This window comes from Asterias rubens, chromosome 15 (assembly GCF_902459465.1).
Source record: "Asterias rubens chromosome 15, eAstRub1.3, whole genome shotgun sequence".
Lineage (NCBI taxonomy): Eukaryota > Metazoa > Echinodermata > Asteroidea > Forcipulatida > Asteriidae > Asterias > Asterias rubens.
Genome location: NC_047076.1, coordinates 13,471,430 through 13,498,378, shown reverse-complemented (window position 1 = coordinate 13,498,378; position 26,949 = coordinate 13,471,430). Strand labels below are relative to the sequence as shown.

General features: G+C 38.5%; 1 protein-coding gene across 1 annotated transcript; it reads left to right on the top strand.

Moving 5' to 3' along the window:
• Positions 1-713: 713 nt before the first annotated feature.
• LOC117299816 (transcription factor 15-like) lies at positions 714-24,985 on the top strand. Its single transcript, XM_033783340.1, has 2 exons — positions 714-1,586; positions 23,412-24,985. The coding sequence occupies exons 1-2, from the start codon at positions 1,086-1,088 to the stop codon at positions 23,535-23,537; spliced, it is 627 nt and encodes a 208-aa protein (XP_033639231.1). The 5' UTR covers positions 714-1,085; the 3' UTR covers positions 23,538-24,985.
• Positions 24,986-26,949: the final 1,964 nt, after the last annotated feature.

Below are 26,949 nucleotides of genomic sequence, written 5' to 3'. Positions count from 1 at the left end.
GTGTAGACGTCGGATAACTATGGATGGTAACTGTAAGGATTAGGTGTGATTGATTGGAAGTCAAATTATAGAAGACTCTTTTATCCACGTGGTAACTCGTTGGTCTTGGCCAGATCTCACGGGATTTGGTCGTAAGGCTCGCAGTGTAACTTTGAAACCAGAAAGCTCCTCAAATACAGACTAATCGTCTACAGGTTTATGTACCTTCTTGTCAGGTCTTTTATACTATGATTGTACACAAAACTTTGAGTTTTTTTTATATGACTTCATAAAGAAACTGCAGGTTGACACTTGTGTAACGGGTACCAAAAGATAACAATTTAACCTCGAATGACGTTCCTGCTAATGTTATCACAATCTCGATACTCATTGGCGACTCATCTTTGTATAATCTTTACGTCAACCAATCAGAAACGTTATTACAAAACTCCAGTTGCTGATTGGTGATGTCAAGTCACAATCATGGAGTATCATTAAATCCTCATTTGCATATTCTTCAAACACCGCGCACTACACTTAGTCCGGTCTCCGCCTCCACGATATGACGTCACCCTATACCATTAACCCTGAGCTATCACCTCGTCAACCAGACTGTCACCAATTGGTGGTGGGTTAGTGGTGATTTACTACTGTTTGCTCTGCAACAGCCGCTAGAAAGCACCTACAAACACAACCCGCCAGCCCATCAGCACGTCAGTCCACGAGTTGTAAGGTGACCGATAGGATATCGAGGAGCAAGCACGAGGCTGATGACCTACCGTCTAGTGTAGCGAAACGACCCCATCAAGTACATCACAGCTACACGCTCAACTCTCAAAGGGACAGGGCTACTTAGAAGGAGAATTCTGAGGTTATTTTTTATCAAGTTATATCTCGAAGAGGTCCCTCTTGGTTGACTAGATGTACGGTGGGAGCACAAACTGCGTTTGCATCATCACAAAACAGACTTGAAAAGGTTGCTAGGCTCAACATCAGTTTATACTGCCCATCATTACAGTCAGATTTCCTGAGCAATAATACTGTGCTCCGTGTATGAGTGGCAGAGTCAGTGAAAGTGCCGAAGAGAAAACACAGAGGTGAACATCATGTCGAAACGTAAAATGGATGAAGTCTTCGCAGCAGCCGAAGCAGAACTTTGCGAGGAGCTTGGCTCAGGGAGTGAGAGTTCCTGCTCAACAGACAGATCAGATCAAGATGGAAAGAAAACCAAAGGTAGAAGACGAAAGTCCAAGAGTATAAGTACGAGCGGGCCGGATGAGGACGGCCACCACCCGAGGGTCGCTGCAAACGCCCGGGAGCGAGACCGCACGCACAGCGTCAACTCGGCCTTTACGACACTACGAGATCTTATCCCAACAGAACCGAAGAATCGCAAACTATCTAAGATTGAGACTCTACGATTAGCTACGAGTTATATCCGCCATCTTGGGACTTTGCTGGTGGTGGGGGATGAAGAGATTGAACAGCCTTGCATGCATCGAGCTATGGTAGGTCGAGCTGGTCATGGGGATCAGGGGCCGAGAATCATTTGTACTTTCTGCCTGAGTCATATGAGAGGAGGAAGTCATAGCGTTTCAAAGGGACCGGTAAGTATTCATATCATAATCATAGAAATCAAAATAATCATAATTAAAATCATATAGAATTAGAAGTGACAGAAGGTTTGTTTACATGATCTTCCCAAAAAGGGAACTCGGCAACAGCCAATCTCTCTCATACAATCATTGGTTTACATCTGTGATTATGAATTTCACAATCAAGAAACTGTGATTCAGTGAATAGACGACAATATTTATTCTAGTCATTGTGAAACCAGCGGTTAGCTGGGGGATTCGAACCAACATTTTTGTGATACCCGCTGCACCACTATAATTATGATTATCTCTGTCCTTGCTCTTTGGGATGATATTATATGGTTCAATTTAAAGACATCGGACACTATTGGTAATTGTCTAAGACCAGTCTTCTCACTTGGTGTATCTCATTCTCAACACATGCATAAAATAACCAACCTGTGAAAATTTGAGCTCAATAGGTCGTCTGAGTTGTGAGATAACTATGAAAAAAGAAAAAACATCGTTGTCACACGAAGTTGTGTGCGTTTATAGATGGTTGATTTCGAGACCTCAAATTCTAAATCTGAGGTCTCGAAATCAAATTTGTGAAAAATCACTTTATGAAATGAAATTATGGCACTTCTCTGAGGGAGCCCTTTCTCACAATGTTTTATACCATCAACCTCTCCCCATTACTCGTCACCAAGAAAGGTTTTATGCTAATAATTATTTTAAGTAATTACCAATAGTGTCCACTGTCTTTAAGTCTATGGATAAATTGTTGAAGGGTATAGGGGCACCAAGGCCATGACCTGGGGCAACATATGCCATAGCCTACGTGTAATTCCAGCCCCGGAATTGCGCATTGACGAACCATGGATGAAATGCTCAAAATCGAATCATAATTTCAAGTAAAGCTGAACAAGAAACGCTGATGGACGTCATTGGTTTGTTTTCTACACTTATCAAAACACGGCGATATAAAGATTGAATCAAAACGATTCTTTATTGCTCGAGTTGTTTTTTACCGATCTCCCTAAAGACTTATTCCCTGAGGTCGTAGCCTCCTTAACAAGCCGCAAACCTCTCCATGTTCTCGCCATGTGTTGGTGATCATTGGATATTGGTTCAATTGGTTCAAAAGCCTACAATAGACAATATTTACTTAAATAAACTTTAAATAAATTAACAAATAAACAAAATAATGGTTTATGGAATGGTATAACTATTGTTCATCCTTTCATATTTCCTTGTACCGTATGTTATAAATCACATGTGTAATAATTTGTAAAAAATGAACATAAACAGCCTGACTGTATATTCTACCCAGCAAGTTGATATACACATGATGTTACTGCAAACCAAACATACATTGCTACCTCACCATGCTACTCCCTTAAAGGCAGTGGACACTATTGGTAATTACTCAAAATAATTACTTGGTAACTTGGAAACGAGTTATAGGGAGAGGTTGAAAGTATAAAACACTGTGAGAAACGGCTCCCTCTGAAGTGAGTAGTTTTCGAGAAAGAAGTAATTTTCCACGAATTTGATTTCGATACCTCACAGTTAGAATTTGAGGTCTCGAAATCAAGCATCTGAAAGCTCACAACTTCGTGTGACAAGGGTGTTTTTCTTTTTACTATTGTCTCGCAATTTCGACGATCAATTAAGCTCAAATTTTCACAGATTTGTTATTTTATGCATGTTGAGATAAACCAAGTGAGAAGACTGGTCTTTGACAATTACCAATAGTGTCCAGAGTATCAAATCCCATACAACTTGTATTTGCTATCAACTTTGCATTTGGGATAGGGAGAGAATTTCTTTCTAGAAAATCAAACTATTGTACAATTCCTAACAAGTCAGAGCACTTGAATTCATGCAATAAAAGTAGACCCTACTTAAACCATGGAGATGCGAACGTCTTGCGCAAGAGTTATGACCACGTGGTGACAATCTCAACGCATCGTCTTAATCTGTTGTGGAAGCTACTGATGCCATGGGACGCATAAATCACATCTTACTGCCACGCCCAGTTTGCTCAAAGTGTTTCTACATTCTACGTGTATGGTTGTGGTTCTTAAACCCATGCTATGGGGAGGGGGGGGTAAGGATGACCCCAATCCTGGTGATAGCTCCAACCTCTTTAGGAGCATAGAGCAAGATGGTAGAACTTTACTACGACAATTTGATTTTTACTAATTTTCACAGGCTTGTTATTTTTGTTGTTGAGATATACCAAGTGAGAAAGCTGGTTTTTGACAATTACCAAAAGTGTTCAGTGTCTTAATTAAGTGAAGATGAAGTGTCTGTCTGAAGATGCCTCCCGACTACTTTATGTTGTGATTACTATCACATGATCAATGTATGTTGAGGTGCTAAGCAATAGTGCAAAGATAAAGTTCATTCTATACTTGATTATAATGGATAGGTTTCTAGTTTCTTATTACTAATGAATGACTAGTCAAGCCTTTCTACCCTGGCTACATCAGAAACGATTTGTCATCCATAGTTTTAGTGCAACGCATACAGAACCATTCCATCTAGCAGTAATGTTCTATGCAGTAATTACGAGTCTCTAAATGCTCTCTGACATATCACAGACTGCACAATATTTTAACAAACTGGTTTACTTTTTAGTAGCTAAGGGGTCAAAGTGTACATCCGTATGCCAAGACCCAGTATGATGCTCATCAGAAATGCCTCCCTAAGTTGATAATTCCTAGCAATACACTGCGGAAAATTGTTTGAATTTCTCCGTTAAGAATCTCTCAGGAGCTCCAAACATGAGAGAGATTTTCTCAATTGATGTTCCATTTTTAGATGAGGATAATGAAATCCTCCTTCGGGGAGGGGGGGGGGGGGGCAATAAAGGGGAACCCAAAAATAAATGAGGCACGATCCTGTAATCGAAATCCAATTGATTTCGTGAAACAGATGTCCCATATTTTCCTACTTTGATTGCAAATTAGCATTCCTGCCATCTTGAATCAGAAAACAACTGAGACATATTAGAGTCATTGCCCAACAATTCTTAAAGACACTGGACACTATTGGTAATTTTCGAAGACCAGTCTTCTCACTTGGTGTATCTCAACATATGCATAAATAACAAACCTGTGAAAATTTGGACTCGATTGGTCGTCGAAGTTGCGAGATAACAATGAAAGAAAAACACTCTTGTCACACGAAGTTGTGTACCTTCAGATGCCTGATTTCGAGACCTCAAAATCTAATTCTGAGGTCTCAAAATGAAAACTATACATCACTCCAGAGGGAGCCGTTTCTCACCATGTTTTGTACTATCAACAGCTTCCTATTACTCGTTACCAAGGAAGGTTTTATGCTAACAATTATTTTGAGTAATTACCAATAGTGTTCACTGCCTTTAAAACCAAGAGCCAGCTTGACATAATCGGGAGAAGCTAGAGTTATGTTTGCGATCTTCCACTACCCGCAAAGCCCGATGACAAACATGAGGGTGCCATTAACATAACGCTGATATCGGATGCGAACTCCGAGAGAGCATGGACGGGCTTGAACGCTCTAGTGGACATGGGGGCAGTGATGACTTTCGGCCGGGGAGCGTCTGGCTCGGCGCACGCTGATGACAATATTTGTCCACGGATCTTTGAAATCGTAGGTTTTTATAACTAAATCATGTCGTGCGGGGTTAATAGCTTTCATATTGTTTCGATCTAGGGGATTAACATGCCTCTGCATCAAATGGCCCATGAGAATGGTCAACTATGACTCTTTAGGGAGCTAGGCCCATAAACATTTCAAATCAAAGTTTGTTATAAAATAATATTCACATCACTGTGAATCTTATTTTGATATTGGACATTCATACAGGCTTGTTAAATTGTACAGCGAATGTCAGTGTTACTTTTTCGATTTTGGACATAGGACATTCACTCGGGTTTGTACAGCGAATCTCAATGTTGCTTTTTCAATATTGGATATTGTACATTCACATAGGTTTTGTCCAGTGAATGTCACTATTTTTTTGGTCTCAATATTGGATATTTGACATTCACGTAGGGTAGTACAGTGAATGTCACTTTTACTTTTTCGATATAGGACATTTGACGTTCCCGGATATTATCTCGTGTACAATGTAGAACTCATGTACAAGGTATACACCACATAAACATCATTATGAGGAGTTAGATCTTCATTTTGGCGCCAAAAGGTAAAGCCACCCATGCTATTATTAATGGTGATTCATTACAATTGAACCCTAGTGAAGCTAGGCCTAATGGTCGCTAAAGAACATAGATGAATTATTAAGTGAATTTGTATGACATGGGATGATTCAGTCCTCTTGGTATATGGAGATCGTTTTCAGTTTGGAAGGGGAGGCAGCAATCAGCCGACCATCTGGCATTGTAGCGGTACTACTACTGATGCAGACTTGAATTCCCTTCTTAACATATATATCGGGTTGACCTTGCAGTCACAATGTTATATACCACCGTGAGCAATGGTACTTCATGGAGGAAGAACAGAAAATGTATAACAGTCTAAGGAGATAATATTGCTGACACTGGACACCTTCGGTAATTGTTAAAGACCAGTATTCTCACTCGATATATCCCAATCCCAACATACGCATAAAATAACAAACCTGTGGAAGTTTGGACTTAATTGGTCATCGAAGTTGCAAGAGAATAATGAAAGAAAAAACACAATGGTTCCCCAAGTTTGTGTGCTTTCAAATGCCTTACAAAGGCTTTAGGCATGAAGTCTTTTCATATTTGAGTGAGAAAATACCTCTTTTTCAAAAACTACGTTACTTCAGCAGAGGGAGCTGTTTCTCACATTGCTGTATACTATCAACGGCTCCATTGCTCGTTTCCAAGTCAGTTTAAACAGCGAAAAAAAGAAGAAAGAAAAAAAACCTGGTTCCACAAATTTGTGTTTTCTACATATTATAAAAAGGCACTTTGCTAAAAAAGAACTGATATGCTTCCAAAGTGATCCTGTTGCATGCACTGCAGTCGGTAGCCTCCAAGTTGCCTGTAAAATTTTCCTCATTTGACAAGGCGCTTCCGTTCTTGTTCCACACACCAAAACGTAGACCCTAAAAAGGGAATGGTTGAAAAAAATCTACTAAATCTGAAGATCGCGGTATATGTACGCAACTGGCTTTTACCCATCGTAACATTCATACCTTGTGAGAGTATAATGTTGATATAGCTTAGTGTGAATCAGCAACCTTCAGGGGGGACTTTGTTGGGACAACACGCCATCATCCCTATGTTTGTTTTTCATAAGTGTCTCCCCTCCTTCGTGACCTTATACACCCTTTATCCATGAGGTAGCCTAGAGGTATAAAGAAGTGCAGTTTAAGAAATAGATGCCGTCAGTGGGGACAGGGAGGTTGGGGTCATCCAGAGAAGGAATTGAAGTCGATTGTATGTTGGAACAGTTGGACTAATGTTACAGAATTTAAAGGCAGTGGACACTATTGGTAATCACTAAAAATAATTATTAGCATAAAACCTTATTTGGTAACGATTAATGGGGGGGGGGGGGGGGAGCTGTTGATAGCATATAACATTGTGAGAAACGGCTCCCTCTGAAGTAATGTAGTTTTCGAGAAAGAAGTAATTTTCCACGAATTTCCTAGGGTGTTTTTTCTTTCATTATTATCTCGCAACTTCGACGAACAATTGATCTCAAATTGTCACAGGTTTGTTATTTTATGCATGTTGAGATATAAACACCAAGTGAGAAGACTGGTCTTTGACAATTACCAATAGTGAACAAACTAAAATGATGAAAATATGGATATAGTAATTTCCTTCAAGGAAATGTTTTAATTTCTTGAAAAATTGTATGAGTCAGGCTACAATCAAATCGGAAACATGCCAACACATCCGTCAAGTATTGAGTCAAAAATGTTATCAAAATGATAATGTAGTTTGTTATTTCCTCATGGAATTGACTGGGTGTTTGTTGTTGACCTGGTTTTCCAGTAGAATGTTAAAGGCAATGGACACATTTGATAATTACTCAACATATATATTATCATAAAAACTTATTTGGTAACGAGTAATGGAGAGCTGTTGATAGTATAAAACATTGCGAGAAACGACACCCTCGGAAGTAACACAGGTTTTGAGAAAGAGGTAATTTCACACTAAAATAATTTATTTGAATATGAGAAAGACTTCATGGTGAAGCCTTTTTAGGCAACTGAAGGTACAGAAATGTAAGGGTGTTTCACTATTTTGTTGCAACTTCGATGACGAATTGGGCTCAAATTTCTACAGGTTTATTATTTGATGCATATGTTTGGATACACCAAGTGAGAATACTGGTCTTTGACAATTACCAAATGTGTCTTTAAAATTGCGTCATGATTGTGTGAGAATAATTATTTTATAATCTGTTTGGGTGTTTGTTGTTGACTGTGTTTTCAGTAAAATGTGAACATTGCATCATGGTTGAGTGGGAATGTTTCCTATTTTGGTCTGCTAATTCAGGTCCAGGAATGATTGGAAATATTACGTTGAGGTGCCACTGTTCAAGGCCACCGTTAGTTAGAACTGACTTCTAATTATTAGAAATGCCTCTCCAGATGCTGTATCAATTTTCATAATAATAATAATATCAGAGTATAATCCTGGACCTTGGAGCTTCGTCCTGTAGACTTTCCATGGAATTAATACAGTGGGAAAAAGTACAGCGGCGATCGTCTATGAAATGTAAAAAACAGACCTGTCGTTTGAGGTGGGGTTCCAGACCCGACGTCGTCAAAAACTTGCTCAGTTCACTGGTTGAGTTGTTTGCGGGAGAGGGCAGTTCAAACTATAGATGAGAATTAAGACTTGAACTTGAAACTGATGTCTTGGAATGTTTAAGTGGGTATAAGTTGTGATGGAATGGAGGTTTGAGTCTGGTTTTTGATGTGGGAAGGGTTGAATCGGGGGGTTGGTGATTGAGGTTTTTGATGGCTGTGTTGCGTGTACGTGGCGCCAGTCTGATTCCGAATGATTATGACACTGTGGTAATTAAGACTCCAAACATACATCTACTGCTATTTTATTCCTATAGTGATAGTTTTAAGTCATTTTCCATCAGGCAACGTGGAGCCGAGAAAACCGATAGTCAATTATTTAATTTAAAAACGATTTGATGAGATAATATGTAAACAATATTTTTCTGCTGGATGTATAGGTTGGATTTACAAATAGTATCGTACGTCAATTATAAAAGTAATACACCAATGTGGCTACAGTCTCGACGCAGAATGACGGCATATGACAAGGAAACATTGGTTTACCAGATCATGTCTCACATAGTCACGCGAACATTGGTCATTTACCGTCACCACGGAGTGCATGTTCTCAGATACTAAGTATAAGAACAGATAAGTTTAGCTGTTGATAAAAGTCATCGTACTTTCTCTCCTTCAACCTTCGAGAAGATATGATTTTGATGCGAGAAATCCATGCAATAATCGGCTACCGAGCGCCAAAGGTGTCAGCGGGTCGCGGCTAACGACTACGCCGTCTGTTTACGGCGGAGTCAAGGGCGCAATCACGCTACTGGAAACACACCATTGAAATGCGAAAGATTCATTCTTAAACCCCGGCTGGGAATTCTTGTGTAGGAAGATCTTTCTGCAGCTGATAATTTATTTGGGATTTGAGGGTCGACTGTTGGTATTTGGTGGAATAATTGTTTGATCTCTTGACGAGTTGGAAGTTTGGATAAACAGGTGTAAGTTTAGGTTTAATTGAGGAAAATCACTTCTTTTCCAAGCAAAGGTAACAAGAAACATCTCCACAATAATTTGGTTTGGTTCTACATGACTGATTTGCCAGCAGTTTACCCTACGTGGTCGTACAAGGATGAAAACACAATTATAAAGTCGTCACCATTTCCAGTTTCGTTTCAGAGGAATGTCCCAAGTTTAGAAATAGTTTTTCCGTTGGCTCTGTTGACAAATCTAACGGTGAAAATTTCAAAATGTATAGTTTGACAACCACAAAAAGTGCAGATTTTTCAACTTCGTAATTTCATGTAGGCCTACTAGTTAATTCTTAAAAATTGTGATTAAAAAAAACCTTTAACCTCTTTCTAAAAAAAAATACGTTACTTCAAAAGGAAGTTGTTTCTCACAATGTTTTATATCAACAGCTCTCCAGTAAGTTTTTATGTTATGTTTTTATGTTGAGTAATTAACAATAGTATCCATTGCCTTTAAAGACAGTGGACACAATTGGTAATTGTCAAAGACCAGTCCTCTCACGTGGTGAATCTCAACATATGCACAAAATAACAAACCTGTGAAAGTTTCAGCTCAATCGGTCATCGAAGTTGCGAGATATTAGTGAAAGAAAAAACACCCTTGTCACACGAAGTTGTGTGCTTTCTGATGCTTGATTTCGAGACCTCAAGTTCTAAATCTGAGGTCTCGAAATCAATTCCGTAGAAAATGACTTCTTTCTCTAAAACTATATTACTTCAGAGGGAGCCGTTTCTCACAATGTTTTATACTATCAACCTCTCCCCATTACTCGTTACCAAGTAATGTTTTATGTTAAAAATTATTTTGAGTAGATACCAATAGTGTCCACTGCCTTTAATGGCATAATTGTTGACATGCTGCCAAACTGTGTCACTGTTCAAATTCATCACTTTCATAAAAAGAAACTCTTCCCTCCTTACTTGACACATTATTGAACATTAGGCACATCCGGGGCAGACCGCTTTGCTTTGATCAAACCGCTAAGGTCACGACCCTTGACCCAGGTCATGACCTATACCTTAAGGCTCTTCCGTAGAGCTACAGGGGTCTTATCCTACATGGCGCCGATGGGAATAATGGGTAGTGTATACACCTAATTTGTCATTTGACTTAAAAACGTTGGCACGTCACTGTGGAGTTTTTTTATTGTGAATTCTTACAGCCATTATTAGGGGAAAACAGTTCTCAAAAAATAATTTCATTAGATATGAATTACGCATTATGCTGAAATAAAAATCATGTGTCAACATCAACAACTTCATCACGTTACACAGATCCTCAACAACAAAAGAATGTGTCGCCACAGTAAAGAAAACCCTGGCTTTCCAAAGCTGTTCATAATATTGCTGACTTTTGGTTGTTCAAAATGTACAAGTGAGGTTTGTGGAGGTACCATGTAATAAATCTGGTCATGAGATGTGGTTGTTCTCAGAAGAACCAGTGCTTTAACACCTCGACGTTTTGATCAGTGTGCTCTAAAGGTCTTCAAGAGAATATTATTCTTTGATATTGAATTCCAATGAGATTCAATAAATACAAAATAATTCTACACAGATTCCTGTCACTTATCAACATATGTTGTTCATTTAGAGTCGATAGAGGTTTTAACGACAAAGAACCGGAAGCATTGATAATCACACATTTGTTTGTTTGTTTGTTTAGATGATGTTCCCATCAAGGGACATTCGGCAAACTCCCACACCATGCTTGCAAAAGCCAATCTCTCTCATACAAACATTGTTTAAAGGCAGTGGACACTATTGGTAAATTACTCAAAATAATTATACGCATAAAACATTACTTGGTAACGAGTAATGGGGAGAGGTTGATGGTATAAAACATTGAGAGAAACGGCTCCCTCTGAAGTGACTTAGTTTTCGAGAAAGAAGCAATTTTCCACGAATTTGATTTCGAGACCTCAGATTTAGAACTTGAGGTCTCGAAATCAACCATCTAAACGCACACAACTTCGTGTGACTAATGTGTTTTTTCTTTCATTATTATCTCGCAAGTTCGATGACCGATTGAGCTCAAATTTTCACAGGTTTGTTATTTTATGCATATGTTGAGATACATCAACGGTGAGGGCTAGTCTTTGACAATTGCCGATAGTGTCCACTGCCTTTAACGTCTATGATTATGAAGTGAAATCAAGAAATTGTGATTCAGTAAATATAGACCACAACACTTATTCTAGACATGATGAACTCAGCGGTTAGCTTGGTAGGATTCAAACCCACAACCTTGTGATTGCAAGTCCTGCAGTCTAACCACTGGACCACAGTTAGCTTGGTAGGATTCGAACCCACAACCTTGTGATTCTAAGTCCTGCAGTCTAACCACTGGACCAAAGTTAGCTTGGTAGGATTCGAACCCACAACCTTGTGATTCTAAGTCCTGCAGTCTAACCACGGTGACCAAATTATCAACAGATTTGGTTCACTCTACACGCAGCCTAAAGCTTGAGACTCCGATGAGTCAGAACCGGAACATTGGGGATGTTTTAAAGACCGGTTCTATGAATTCGTTGTTTGACCTTGTACGGACTTTTCATTACTTAGTATAAATAATTTAAGCAAGTAGTTATTTTATTTTTGTTATAAAAATTGTATTTGTCAAAGAAAATGCAACTAAAAATTCACGGCTTTGGGCTTTGTTGTTATTCTAATCACGAAAAGCCTCTGATATGCAAATGAGGTAGTTGACCTCTGAGTCAACGTCACAATTCGAATCCCTTTATTTCATGACAACACTCAACACTTGACTGTAAGAGAGCTGTGTCCATCCCAAGGACTTTAAGAGCCGTTGTGCTCCCCATTAATCTGACGCATTCATGAATGTTCGTGCCTTTTTCTGATGTTCAACCAGCTCCTCACAACTGACTCCACCATTAAAGGATGATTTGCTTTTCGTCTCCAAGGATTCCTGTCATCTTGGCGACATTATTCTTCAAACTTTTCCCCAGGAATTCAGGAGAGTCAAAATGTTGCAACAAAATGAGGAGGAATTATTGGTTAAGGTACCTTTGGGAGTTTTATTTTATTGGTTGCTAATCTGTTGTTTGGCGTAGCAGCAACACAAGTGTTTACGTGTAGTTCGAGAGAGTCCACAATTTTCGGCACTGAACACGTTTTGTAATTGTCAAAGACTAGCCTTCACAGTTGGTGTATCCCAACATAACAAACCTGTGAAAAGTTGGGCTCAATTATTGGTTAAAAGGGCGTGGGGCTTGAAGTCCTTTCATATATTTGAGTGAGAAATTATACCTTTCTCAAGAACTACGTTACTTCAGAGGGAGCTGTTTCTCACAATGTTTTAAACTATCAACAGCTCTCCATTGCTCGTTACCAAGTAAGTTTATAAGTAACTAACAACTATTTTGAATAATTATCACAAAATAGCGTCCAGTTCTTCTAAAGCTTGATTTGCTAGTATGCTAGTAACTTTTAAGACTTTTTTTAAGGACCACTGGGGATTTTGGTATTGTGGTTTTGCGGGTCCACAGAGCAAAATAGCCTGCAATCCAATAAGAATGGAGGCTGGACTCTGGATTGTATCACAAGGCAGTTTTGGGAAAACGGTTTCATGATGTGATGGATCGAGCGGAATGGTCAGGCTTTCTGGTGGATAATAGTTGTTGACACTTTCAAGTGGGAATTGTGAAGTTCAGATTGCAGTGAGAGATGAAATAAGACAGATGTTAGAAGGGCGCCATTTTAGAGGTTTGTTGCATGGGGCACCTGGTCATTGGTTGTCCTTGTGTTATGTTGAATGATGATTCGTGATTATTGGACTTTACAGCGGATCAGTTCTCGCGCATGTCTTAACAAGTGTTTGGGTGTGAAGTGAGATGCTAATCATTACTGAAATACATATATCAAACATTTATGGTTTTGACACAATTATGGCGTCCCATTGCCATTTTATCACTGGATTCTAACAATGGATGTAGATTCATTGGTTACTTTTAAGTAACCAATGAAAAAGCATTAAAAAAAAAGAAATAATGGATTGATTAATAAGCGTCGTTCTAAATTACATTATTCATGGCGCTTCGGCAATAGATGAAATATATGTACAGTTGTACAATGATTAAACATTAGGACAACTCAAAGTTCCATGGAATTGGGTTGTTTATTCCGGAGAACAGGGCAAATTTGTTGGAAGGCCTTGTCATAACAGTTATGCATAACTGTGCGTTATGACAATATAAATAACCTACGAATTATATCACAGTTCAAGTTTTTACCTTGCTTTACAAGACTCAAATGGAAGCACAAGATGGTGTTCCTTTATTTGCCCTCCACCAAGAAGACTTGCTCAATATTCACAATGAAACATCTTACTGTTCCTTGACCTTTCAGCCTTTTTCTAGTCCACATGCTGATCGGAAACGATAGACAAAGATTCCTTGTGACGTCATTTGTCATCATCTTTTACCCGATGTGAAGTAGGGTCCATCCACACAATAAAACATCAATGGTTCCCAGCCCTGCCCTTAAATTCTGTATCACAACCCTCAGACAAAGTCAGGTCTCCCATGGCATGACTACCAGCTAGAGTACAGCTATTAAGGGACCACTAATTCGTCCCGATGGACCTTTGTAAATAGAGCAGTGATTTGACTCGTGAACGTATAGCGGGGCTTGATTGCAAACAGACGCCGTCATAAATGCGAATAATACGGTAGACGACCAGGCAGTGAATAGTCTGCACCCCGGAACCGATCTTCAATCATTCCACTAATAATCATATCCGGCTGAATCGTCTATTTCCACGTTTTTCAACTTTTGTTTTCCAATTCAATCAACATTTCTTTCCATATTCGGTGAAAATGAGAATAATAAACAAATTAAGTACAAATTCTTGTTAAAGGCAGTGGACACTATTGGTAATTACTCAAAATAATTATTATCATAAAACCTTACTTGGTAACGAGTAATGGGGAGAGGTTGATGGTATAAAACATTGTGAGAAGCGGCTCCCTCTGAAGTGACGTACTTTTCGAGAAAGAAGTAATTTTCCACGAATTTGATTTCGAGACCTCAGAGTTAGAATGTGAGGTCTCGAAATCAAGCATCTGAAAGCACACAACTTCGCGTGACAAAGGTGTTTTTACTTTTATTATTATCTCGCAACTTCGACGACCAATTGAGCTCAAATTTTCGCAGGTTTATTATTTTATGCATATGTTGAGATGCACCAAGTGAGAAGACTGGTCTTTGACAATTAACCATTGTGCCCAGTGTCTTTAAGTCAAAGACATCCAAGAACTGGTCAAGAATATAAATAATGAAAATGAAATAATGAAATAGAGACGGAGCAAACCAAACGGGAGCATCTACAGACTAGCAGTAAAGGCTTGTTTTGCCATGCCTGACAAAACAAAACCTATAGTTAGCAAGAAACATTTGCTGTATTTGGAGAGTTACAGCGTCCATATTATGCTAATCATTACTAGATATTTATTTCGTGCACGGTACGAGTTCATGTCATTATTCTTATTCTGGGAATTTGTAAAACCAAAAGAAACTTTGAATAACGCCGTTCATAATTTCGAAACCAACACTTCTACCAACCAATCAACAAATAGTTTAACGCAGTTTATTTTAGCAATACTGATTCCAACACCAAGTTAAACATCTAAAGAAAGAAAAGACTAATTCCCTAATCAAGGAACCAATTGTGGACCTACAGGATTGGTCTATGGTGCTTCTGGTTTGAAGTAGTCGCCAACAATTGACAGCTAATTAGCGAGTTGTACACGTGGTCTTTGTCTACCGTAGGGGACTAATACCACGAACTCAGTTTAATTTGAATTTTATCTTCTGACAAGAATTCCCCAGACACCAGCCTATCAAACGAGGCCACTTCGCTCCATTAATTAAACCCTCTCACGTTAACCCAATAAATCGCCTTGTTGTGGTGGCTACGTTAACACCAACAGTTCATTAATGAATCAAAATCTCACGACTTCTCGAGGTACTCTCAAGGGATCTCGCAGCTGTGTCGTTTTCTTGCGCATGTGTGATGGTCGTAAGTTTAAGGAGAACAGGTTAAAGACAGTGGACACTATTGGTAAGACTAGTCTTCACACTTAGTGTATCTCAACATATGCATAAAATAACAAACCTGTGAAAATTTGAGCTCAATCGGACGTCGAAGTTGCGAGATAATAATGAAATAAAGAACACCCTTGTCACACGAAGTTGTGTGCGTTCAGATGCTTGATTTCGAGACCTCAAGTTCTAAACTTGAGGTCTCGAAATCAAATTCGTGGAAAGTTACTTCTTTCTCGAAAACCAAGTCACTTCAGAGGGAGCCGTTTCTCACAATGTTTTATACCATCAACCTCTCCCCATTACTCGTCACCAATTAAGGTTTTATGATGATAATTATTTTGAGTAATTACCAATAGTGTCCACTGCCTTTAAGTGGTTGGTATAATTGATGTTTCAATGATCCCAACTTTGGTATGTAGGATTACAATATATAGAAGATAGGATCAGTTATCTTTTCTGGTAGTGTTTTCTTTATTAATTAATGAGCTTAGCATATGTAACGGCCCGACGTTTCGACCCTATTAGCATAATCATTCTCGGATGCTAAATGACAAAACAATATTCATAGACTAATTATTAAAGCAATGAAGTGTTGGTAAGTAAGCAACTTGTCACTAATTTGTGTGTCCTTAAAGGGTGTATGTAACTTTTGTAGGACAAAAAACACAATGTCCACAGATTTACACCAAACTTACACAGTTTGAAGATAATGATAGTAGAAAGCTTCCCTGAAAATATTACGTACTGAGGTGCTGTAGTTTTGGGGAAATTAGTAAAATAATGTCATGAAAATGATGTTCGTCTCGTGAGACGAAAATTATTTGAATCATTTACAAACGTATTTTCATGATTTTTTTTTTACTCATTTCTCAAAAACTACAGCACCTCAGTATTGAAGGGAAGCTTTCCACAATCATTATCTTCAAACCCTGTAAGTTTAATGTAAATATATGGACATTTTGAAAAAGTACCCAAATCCTTTAAGCAAGACACGTAAACAATGATCGGGAGGTAGTGCTTTCTGCTCTAGCAGCCATGCTTCTGAAGGATGAACCAAGCCTCCATCCGCATGGACTGTAGAGGGTAACCCTGTTTCAGCCCCAGGAGTAGGTGGCAACGGCCTCTGGTATTTTGTTTTTGTAGCCCACACCTTGAAATGGACTTTAGGCTTTGTGTGTCGGCGACTTGCATAAAAAAAACCATCATTTTCCCACATTAATGAGGTAGATAGGGTACACTTTTTTAAACAGCGCCCCCACTCGTTCAAACTCAGTAACTTGAGCTCATTTTCCTGGTGACACTGACATTTAGAAACATATGCTCGGCATTACACTCTAAAACAACGAAAACTCTGATTTCTTATAATTGGATGTAAAGATGGTTTATAAATAGAACAAGGCCACTGCTGGAATATGCAGTTTGATATTTAAGGGAAAGAAAATGATTGAAATTGCTGCAGACATTATAAGCAGAATGCGATGAAGCGTGTAGTCAAGGATGATGAAGACAGCCTAGTTTCCTAACTGTATAGGTTGATACAACCCATAAATCATCACTATGTCACAGGTACCAGACTAATTAAACTGCATGGTTCGCTCTTATCCAAGATGGCCGATATCATGATTGACATATCTCTTAAGTTTATTTTGACAATTTAATTTTTATCTCTTCATTCATCGAGCACCATGCCTTGTAGATTTTTTCATTTAATTCACAGTCTATTTGTCTCCATGGTGTTATTAGACCGTTGAATGTTGTCCCAACTACCCTCTCCTACGCACTGCTCCCCCGTCCTCTCGCCGCGCTCCACCCGTCACCCCGTCCCTCGGGACACGCCAGGTCAATACCGATCCCGGTCGTTTCGTATAAATTTACCTTTTCTCGTATTATTTGGTTTCTCTGCTGGTGTGTTTATGGTTTTAATGCCAGCATGTGCTAACCAGATGTTAGGAGGATGACCGAGGGGTGTGGTTAACGCGAGTAAAAAAAAACTTGTTCAATAAATTCTTGTCATAAATTTAAATGTCAGCGCGAAACTTCGTCAAACTTTGTGCGGGTTGTCTGAATCGATCGTAAAATTATAATGAAGGCGTAGCTTGACGCAGAGTGCAAGCTTGGGCTTTATCAATCGAGGCCCAATTTCATAGAGTTGCAGAACATATTGCTTAACAAAAGTCTGCTAACCAAATGAGCAGTATGCCAGCCATAAAATGTACATGTGACATGATTATTTGGCTGTCTGGTAAGCATTTTGCTAGTAGTACTTCGTGTGCTTAAAAGAGAAAGATATTATTAATACTATGAAAGGATATCGTCAGCTTTATATTTTTCAACTCTCAACTCATTATCGCTAATCTACGAAGAGTTTAGGATATACCTAGTTGGCAGGTGTTCTAGTACCGTCTTCCGTCACTTTCCCCAGGGGAGCAAACTCACATCATTTCGCACCTTACCTCGGTGTTTTCTCAAAGACTGCTCTATCGACGCGATTCTATGGCCCGTGATAACTCCACGCTACTGGGCCAAATCTCAAAGGTCTTAAAAAGGTTCAATAACGCGTGAATGAAGGGTAAAGTATTGGTTCTTACGTGTTTGCATTGATGGGAACTTATAGAACGCCTGGGGATATATGGTGGCTGGGGACTAGACGAGACTAGCCAGACTATATAAGGTTTGCATATACCCCCGTAGCATACACCAGTAGTAATGCTTGGACTTTACTTCTCAAATTAATCGCACTTGTAACTTCAAATCATGACTGACAGAGAAGTAGACTGGTCCATTCTGATTTCCTAACGATGAGGGTATAGTGGTATGCAGGGAACTATACATGCCACATCTAATTTGACGTTAGTGGTCTTCGGTCTTGGAGTTCAAACCTGCCATAGTTTGAACTTCCATTTGAACAGAAGAATTGAGTTGTGTAACTACTTGAAAAAGGATCCCCCAGCATGATTTGGAAATGAAAAAGTCTTTAGCACGTTAGCGATTTCTTTCTGGGTTTGTACATAAAAAAAAAAAATCAAAAAAATCAAAGCATGAACTGGAATTGAAACAGTTTTAAGAATATGTTTGATAAATTTTGTTTTGTGAGATTCCTTTCTTGGTCTGTTTGTTTGTTTTATATAATCATCCCGTCAAGGGAACTCGGCAAACTCCCACAAGGGGATATAAACACCAAGCTGGCAACAACCAATCTCGTTCGTTCAAACATTGGTTTAACGTGTACGATTATGAATTACACAAATCAAGAAATTGTGATTCAGTAACTAAATGTCCAATTTTATTCTGGTCCTATATGTACATCACAGTCCTTATTGTATCTGTGTTACCATCTACCTCCATGGTATTACCAGGTAAACCCACCGGAAGAGGTAATATTGCAATGCTCACTAATAAATGAAGTTATTTTTGTGTTATAAGGTGACAGATGCCAACTATCAATAAACTATTTACCCGACTTGCACAACTTTCTCTCTCTCACACAACCAACCAGTTGTCCATTCGTATCTGTCACGACTTCAAGCCACATCGCGACGACCAGGCTCCTTCTTGCACTTTCTCAAGGCATTACTGACCAAAAGAAAATGAAAGTCAGAAAGCCATTAAGTGCTCAGAAATATAACGAGATAATTTATACAGACGATGTGACCTCCGGGAGTGGCCTTGTTGGTAGTGCGGAAGCCCGTGGGTCTCAGGGCGGCTGCGTTCGGTAGGGAGACGGGTCGTTCGGTGTGCATGTGCTCGGGCGTAATTCAGTTTTATGACTTGGGTTGCTTCGACCAACACCCAAACTTCAGAGAGGATTTTAGGCGCAAATATTTGGCAGCAAGCATTGTCAGTAGTGTTATGTTTGTAGGCTCATTCTACCATGGTGATTGGATGAGAAGATGACATTGTCTCAAAGTCTGATCGTCTTCTTGACATGAGATAAAATATCTGGAGGATCGTAAAATATTATGGTGGGCGTTGGTGGGATTATGCAATGAGTATTTGAGAAACACATGAGTGATTTTAAAGTGGTCTTAGGTTTTATTGCTAATCCATCGTCCAAAGTGGCAAAAGAAACTAAAACCTAACGTGAACATCAGTTTCTACTTTTCCAAAGTCCGGTCCTTTGTAGAGTTACTTCCGTACAATACTACAGTCTCGCTATATATTTCCATTCAGGTAACGTGTAATAATAGTTTTAAGGTTTTTACATAGGAATTGTGTTATGACCTCGTTGATCCTGTGTTAACAATCACCACATCTTCAATTAAGTGTAACTTTTCACAGGATAATAACATGACAAAATGAACTCCACACAATGAGTTTAAATTAAATTTCCTTTCATTTGATACTAAACACAACATACTTTGGGCCATTAAACCCCGGGTTTTAATTACCCTCCTGGGAAACGATTTCCCCCACCCCAATTGGCCCTTACTTTTTTTTGGGTGGTTACTGACACCCAAACCTGCCATTGTCAGTTGATATCAGCTTCTTTCCATTTTTCCCCCAGATTTGCTGAAAATATTGCTAATTTTGGGTTACTATATAACATATTCACAATTTTAAGTTCATAATTACCGATTCACAGTTTTAAATTCATAATACCGGATTGTGAATTTGTTAAATGTTGGTGGCTTATGGACAAATACAAAAAAAATACACCCAAAGACATTTAAGCTACTCCCAAAAGTATGTTCTGATTGGTTAAAAGCACTGTCTGATGGTCAGTATGATTGGCTGATGTAAATTTTATGCACATAAATACACAGGTCAAAGGTCAGATTCTGATACTATCAGCAACTTCTTTTCATCCAGTGAAACCGCCTAATTGATAACGCCTCATAAACTCTTACTATGGTATCCTTGTTAAAACGCATTGTAAACCGTTTAAAAAACACTTAGACCAGTACAAAGCAATTTCCCCATGTGGATTCCCAATCACTCTCCCATTTGTAAACAAATCGGAGACATTTTAGCCGTGGGCACGGGTTCATATTTCAACCGTTGGGATGTGGTTGTCAGCTCGGCGCGTGCAGCGGCCGGTAGCTGGTAACACAGTGGGTTGCAGCGACGCGTTTAACGGGCGCGCTAAATTTGAATGAAACGGTGAGATGCATTACCATGGATCGTTAAATTATATAGAAGGATGCATGACTGGGGTGTTTCTTTAGTCTGGTATCGTATTTTATATTTACATAATATCTTAACCACATGGTTTAGTCTATGTTCTTCATCCATGGTTTAAACGACTATTAACCGGATCTCGTAGATAACATTTTTAAAGTCACCTGGAAGTGGTATTTTTCAAAATAAAGCTTTTGTCACTAATATATGTGTTTTGATGAGTGGAATGTGAATAAACAGTTAACTAAGGTTTAAAAAAAATCAGTTCTTATGTTATTTACAAATTTAAGAGTAGACCCCGACCCGAGAGGGCGCTGTTCGTGACGTCAATCGAGGCAAACTTTGCCTGTAATGCGTAGAGTAAACATAATTGCAAAGTACATGTACGGACCAAGTCGTGAGTTTGTACGTTTCAAAAAGAATTGTTTTTCTTTTTTTTTTTCCCCGGCAATGCCGACCGGGTGTATTGCTGCTGAATGCAGAAAAACACTTTTTGAAATGTACCAACTCACGACTTGGACGTACATGTACTTTGCACGTGTGTTTACTATACGCATTGCAGGCAAAGTCTGCCTCGATTGACGTCACAAAAGGGGTAGGCGGAGTCAGCCCCCCAAACAACTTTATATATTTTTTAAACATATAAATCGTGACAAACAATTACTAAAAAATTGTTTTATTGTTCGTAAGCATATACTCTTATGTTTGAAAGAAAAAAAAAATTCTATTTCCAGGTGACTTTAAGAGATGGGTTTGTGATTAGACAAAATTAATGTATAAAACAATAAGGGTGTCACGGAGGAACAAAATGATGAAGCTTTTTAAAAGATCGTTAGCATAGTTAGTAATTGCTCTATCAAAGTTGATATCATTTTTTCTTGTGAGGTCAGTATACATTAATTGAGCATTTTTATGTCCGATATGTTACTGAATGCAGAGAATAGGCATTGATCACAGCTCCCGTGTATAGTCAACATTTTTGAATGATTTGTTTTGACATGTTTGGTAACTACTAAAGAAATCTGTTAACGTAAAACTTACTTGGTAACAAGCAATGGAGAGCTGTTGATAGTACACAAAATTGTGAGAAACGGCTCCCTCTGAAGTAAAGTAGTTTTCGAGAAAGAGGTAAATTCTCATTTAAGTATTTGAATCTTAAAAAGACTTGAGACCTGAAGGATTTCTTGGGCATCTGAAAGCACACAAGGGCGTTTTCCCTTTCATTATTTTCTTGCAACTTCGATGACTAATTTCAGCCCAAATTTCCTAAAATGTGTTATTTTATGCACATTAAGAACAATTAGTGAGAATACTGGTCTTTGACAACCGAATTGTCCTTTTTTATTATCATACTATTTTACTTTGTTTATCTTTATATACGGTGAAATTGCATAGGTAGCATTTTACTAATATCATTATAAGGCCTATGAAAAATGTTCGAGACTTGGCCTTGCGTGATTGTCACCAGCGGGACAGGCGTTCTTTGATGACGACCGGTTTTTATAATTCGGTAATAACCTCGTATCCAGGGGCCGGATTATTATATTGATGACATTGGCAGTAAAGTAGTTGGGGGTCGATTGGAAGTAGAGCGCCACGACGACTAAAATATCAAAAAACTGAAGGCAAGCATTTTTTTAAGAACTGAGATTGTAAAGCTAATACTACTTTGGATGGATATATAAGCCTACTTATTGGAGGATAGATTAAGTGCCGCACCTAAAACTATCTTTTGGGCATTCGAAGGGCAGGGTTGGGGGGGGGGGGGGGGCTGGGGGGGGGGGGGGCTGGAGGACGGGGATACAGCTGGTGCAGTTCAAGTTAAATGCATAATAAAACACCAGAACAGCAGGTTGTCCTGAGTGCCAACTGCCCCTTTAAATCAGCACGGCTATTGATAAAAATTCACATCTTTTAAAAAACAGACAGACTAGGAGGGGGCGTGCACCACTGCCACTGGTGACTCTCTTTTCCAAAACTGACAAGTTCAGGCACCGAACATCGCTCTCGAAGAGGCATGGCATTTTGCCTTTATAATGGGGCACTTCTACGAGGAAAGTGTAAATTTGTATTGGAACTTTGCAAATGGCGTCACAGCAAAAGCACAGAGCACCATGGCAATTACAGTGGGTTTCATTTTGAGTATGGTGATGCCTGCCACTTTGCCAGTTTAAAGTTGACCTTATTTCCAGTGCCATCACGCACATTCATTCTTACCTAACATGGTTGCCGCTCTGTTCAAACGTGTACAACTTGTTCACAAAAATTACATTTAAAGCTTACTGTCAAAACTAATAACAATCCACATGTTATATCAAGAAGATGTATTTACAGTTTCGTCAAAAACTGCCTCAATAAAAACGACAGCAAACTAAGGTCATGAGATGAAAACTTAACACAGTCCATTCCTTCAGTATGGAAACCCCAATCCAACCGAGGTCATAGTATACAGACAGGTTCGCCAAGATAATCTCCATATAATATTTGGTGCAGGATCGTATTACAACTTCTGGGATCTCCGGGGATTTGAGCGGGGAGCTCCGGTTTAGACACCCGTAATTTCCTCCGTCGCGCCCCGGCATATGACACGCTCAGCTCCTGGCGGTGTATAAATCACCGGAGTCTTGGTTTAATCAAAATTAATGCGGGTTGCTATCTTTGGCGCGAAAGGAAAACCGGGACTGTAGGATGGTGGGATTTCCTGATTAGTTACTAAGAAACTAGCTAGCCTGAACTTAGCTTGCCATTATAGTTATAAATGAAAAATTTATGTAAATTTTCTACAATGAATTACTTTTGAATATTACGTCATATTGGAGATTGCCTTTAAGGGTAATCAGAAAAGACAATCCAAGTTTTACTGTTTATTCTAATGAATAATTTTTTCTCTTTCTTTTCTTCCTGCAGCCGATGCGTTCTGGACAGAGACATACAATGACTGATATGAGTCCAATGGTTCACCACCATCCACACATGCACGCCTCTCACCATCACCATCATCACCATCAACAAACAGCCGCTATGATGAGATGAAAACCCGGATAATGCACATGCGCAGATAACACAGACTTATGATACTGGCCATATGTTTGGAGTTTTGAGTACGAGGACGTTGGAGAACTTTTGATATGGAAAACAACCTTCTTCCCGGGGAGTTTATTGTCTCTCTTTCTTTTGCAAACTGTTTTATCTACTTTAACTATTTGAAGAAATGCAGGTTTCTGATTGCATTGCATATTGATGACGTCAGATGTTGCAATCTGTTTAATAGTACACGAACAGTACTAACATATTTAATACAGTTGGGAAAGGTTGGGGGAGAGTTTGTTGACATCAGGAACACTTACATTGTTATGTTGGGGGGGGGGGGCATTCTCCTATACACTCATCTACATTGACGGCAAGGCCGGAAGGAAACCAACTCCTTGATTGAAGGCGCTGGACACGTTTGGTAATTACTCACTATATCAATATGAGCAAACAAACTACTTGGTAATGAGCAACAGAGAGCTGTTGATAGTATACCAAATTGTGAGAAACGATTTTTTTAAAATAAAAATAATGGTAACTAATCATTACAATTATTTGAATATGAGAAAGACTTCAGGCCTGAAGCCTTTGTCGTGCATCTAGAAGCACAAAAGGGTGTTAATTCTGTCATTACTTTCTTGCAACTTCGATGACCAATCAAGCCCAAATTTTCACAGGTTTGTTATTTTATGCATAATGTTGAGATACACCAAGTGAGAACATTGGTTTTTTTACAATTACCAAACGTTTCCAGTCCTTTTCATCCGCTAAATCCGTAAGAGTTTAACAACAAACAATGACTTACTCTGGTCGTCACCCTATACTCAACCCGGAACCTCAGGAACACGTGCTGCGTATAAAGATGGCCATCCAGGGAGCCGTAAAACCAAACTCCGAAAAGTCCTGATAAATCTTTCTGCTACTTCTTGAAACATGGACGCCCCCTGGAAACAAGGTCAACGAGCTGAGGTCAAATAAGTACTTCCTTAGGTCGACCTTAGAATCAGACTAATAAATTTATTGTAACAACTTTATACCATGGATAATGGAAACATAGAGGTACGTGTATAGAAAGGTACTGCGTTTTGAAGACAACCATGTTGCACATTTTGATAGATACAACAGTGAAAGTGGTTTCATTTGCGACAGGGACATTTTACAATAATACAAAAATTAATAACATTTTATGGTCTTGCATTATACCATGAATGATAGAAACAGAGTGGTACATTTAGAAAGTACTATGTTTTCAAAAAAACAACCTGTGGAACTTTTTTATACAATAGTTTCATTTGGGAACAGCGGCATAAAACACTGTATGGTCTTGAATTATTGGTTAAATTTGACAAATAAATGTATTGTAACAAACAGCTTTATACCATGGAGATTGGAAATGCAGTACATATGAAGGTACCATTTGTGAGAAAAACATGTGTCAATTTTTTTTTTTTAATAACGTCAAATGGTTTGAGTTGAGACAGGGGCATTTTGGACAGGTGCATTTACAATAAAATGATACGTATTTTGGGTTCGATTTTACACAGAGCTAATTAAGACTGATTCTAGGTACAAACTGGTCTTAATTAAGCAAAGTGTGACATCACCATACAAATCACTATGGTAATATTGACAACCCATCTTATAATGCATCGTAGTGCTTTGTGAAATCGAAACCCGATCTTGCATTATGGTTTAAATTATCTATAGAGTTCGAGGCCTGAAACTCGTGTTTACTCTTCTACATATCAGTTAGTCTCAATACAATTAAAGGAACGTTACAGAATTGGTAAGAAACAAAAAATCGTGAAGATCACAGATTTACATAAAACTTACACGGTCTATTGATGATGATAGTAGAAAACATCCCTCGCAATGTTTCTGTCTGAAATGGCATATTTTATGAGAAATAAATAATCTAACTTGGCGTTTGGAGTTTATCGCTCAGTAAGCGTTTTATTCATTTTTATGCAAAATTTGTAATCGGTTTTTCAATATTCTCTCATGACCCAGATGGCCGATCGATCTCAAACTTGTACAGGTTTGTCAGTTTATGTTCCTTTAACATACCGCTTGTCATTACGATACTTGACAGACAGGAATGACTTTAGTTGCAAAGTCAGTTGTCTGTTTTTTTTTTTACAGTAGTAATGTAACACGAACCAACATGAGTCATTTTAATATAATGAACGAATTATACAGGATAGGTATGGGGAAAAAACATCATTGTTAAATTTATAGTCTGAATGAAACTGATTATGAAGTTCCTACTGGAACGATTTTTGTTTAAAAACGAAGACGAAGTTTAAAGACACTAGACACTATTGGTAATTGTCATTAGACTAGTATAGTCTTCTCACTTGGTGTATCTCAACGTATATGCATAAAATAGCAGACCTGTGAAAATTTGAGCTCAATTGGTTGTCGAAGTTGCGAGATAATAATGGAAAAACAACCACCCTTTTCGCACGAAGTTGTGTGCTTACAGATGCTTGATTTCGTGACCTCAAATTTACAATCGGAGGTCTCAAAATCAAATTCTTGAAAAGTTACTTCTTTGTCGAAAACTACATCACTTCAGAGGGAACCATTTCTCACAATGTTTTATACTATCACCCTCTCCCCATTTCTCGTTACCAAAATGTAATTATTTTGAGTAATTAACAACAGTGTCCACTGCCTTAAAGAGGATGGAAATTATATTTCTCAACTTCCAGAAAGCAATGATGTACCTTCCCTTTAATATTAATATCATGTTTGTATAGAAAGTATCAGGTAATATGGCAATGGATTGATTGTACACGTGACTAATGTATACAGCAGGTCATACGTATACCTTTACATCTGATATACAGATTAAAGAAAATTATGATTTTAGCATTTTAGAAAATTGAAATTTTAAGTTTGATTTCCAGATGTGGGGCCAGTACTCCCAGTAGAACTAAATCAGGTGGGTGTGGATTACATGGTTCAAATGAGGCAGATTCAACGGTCTCTGGTGTAATATAAGTTGTATAAATTGTAAAATAGTACTGATTTGGAGGGAATGATGCTCCATCAAGTTGTTTTTAAATTAAAAACTTTAAAACAAATATTTGTTTATCTTAAGAAACAGTCACTTGCCAATAACGAACAGTGTAATTATTATACCGTTTAAAGGCAGTGTACACTAATGGTAATTGTCAAAGACCAGTCTTCTCACTTGATGTATCTCAACCTATGCATAAACAAACCTGTGAAAATTTGAGCTCAATTGGTCATTGAACATGCGAGATAATAATGAAAGAAAAAACACCCTTGTCACACGAAGTTGTGTGCGTTTAGATGGTTGATTTCGAGACAGCAAGTTCTAAACCTGAGGTCTCGAAATCAAATTCGTGGAAAATTACTTCTTTCTCGAAAACTATGGCACTTCAGA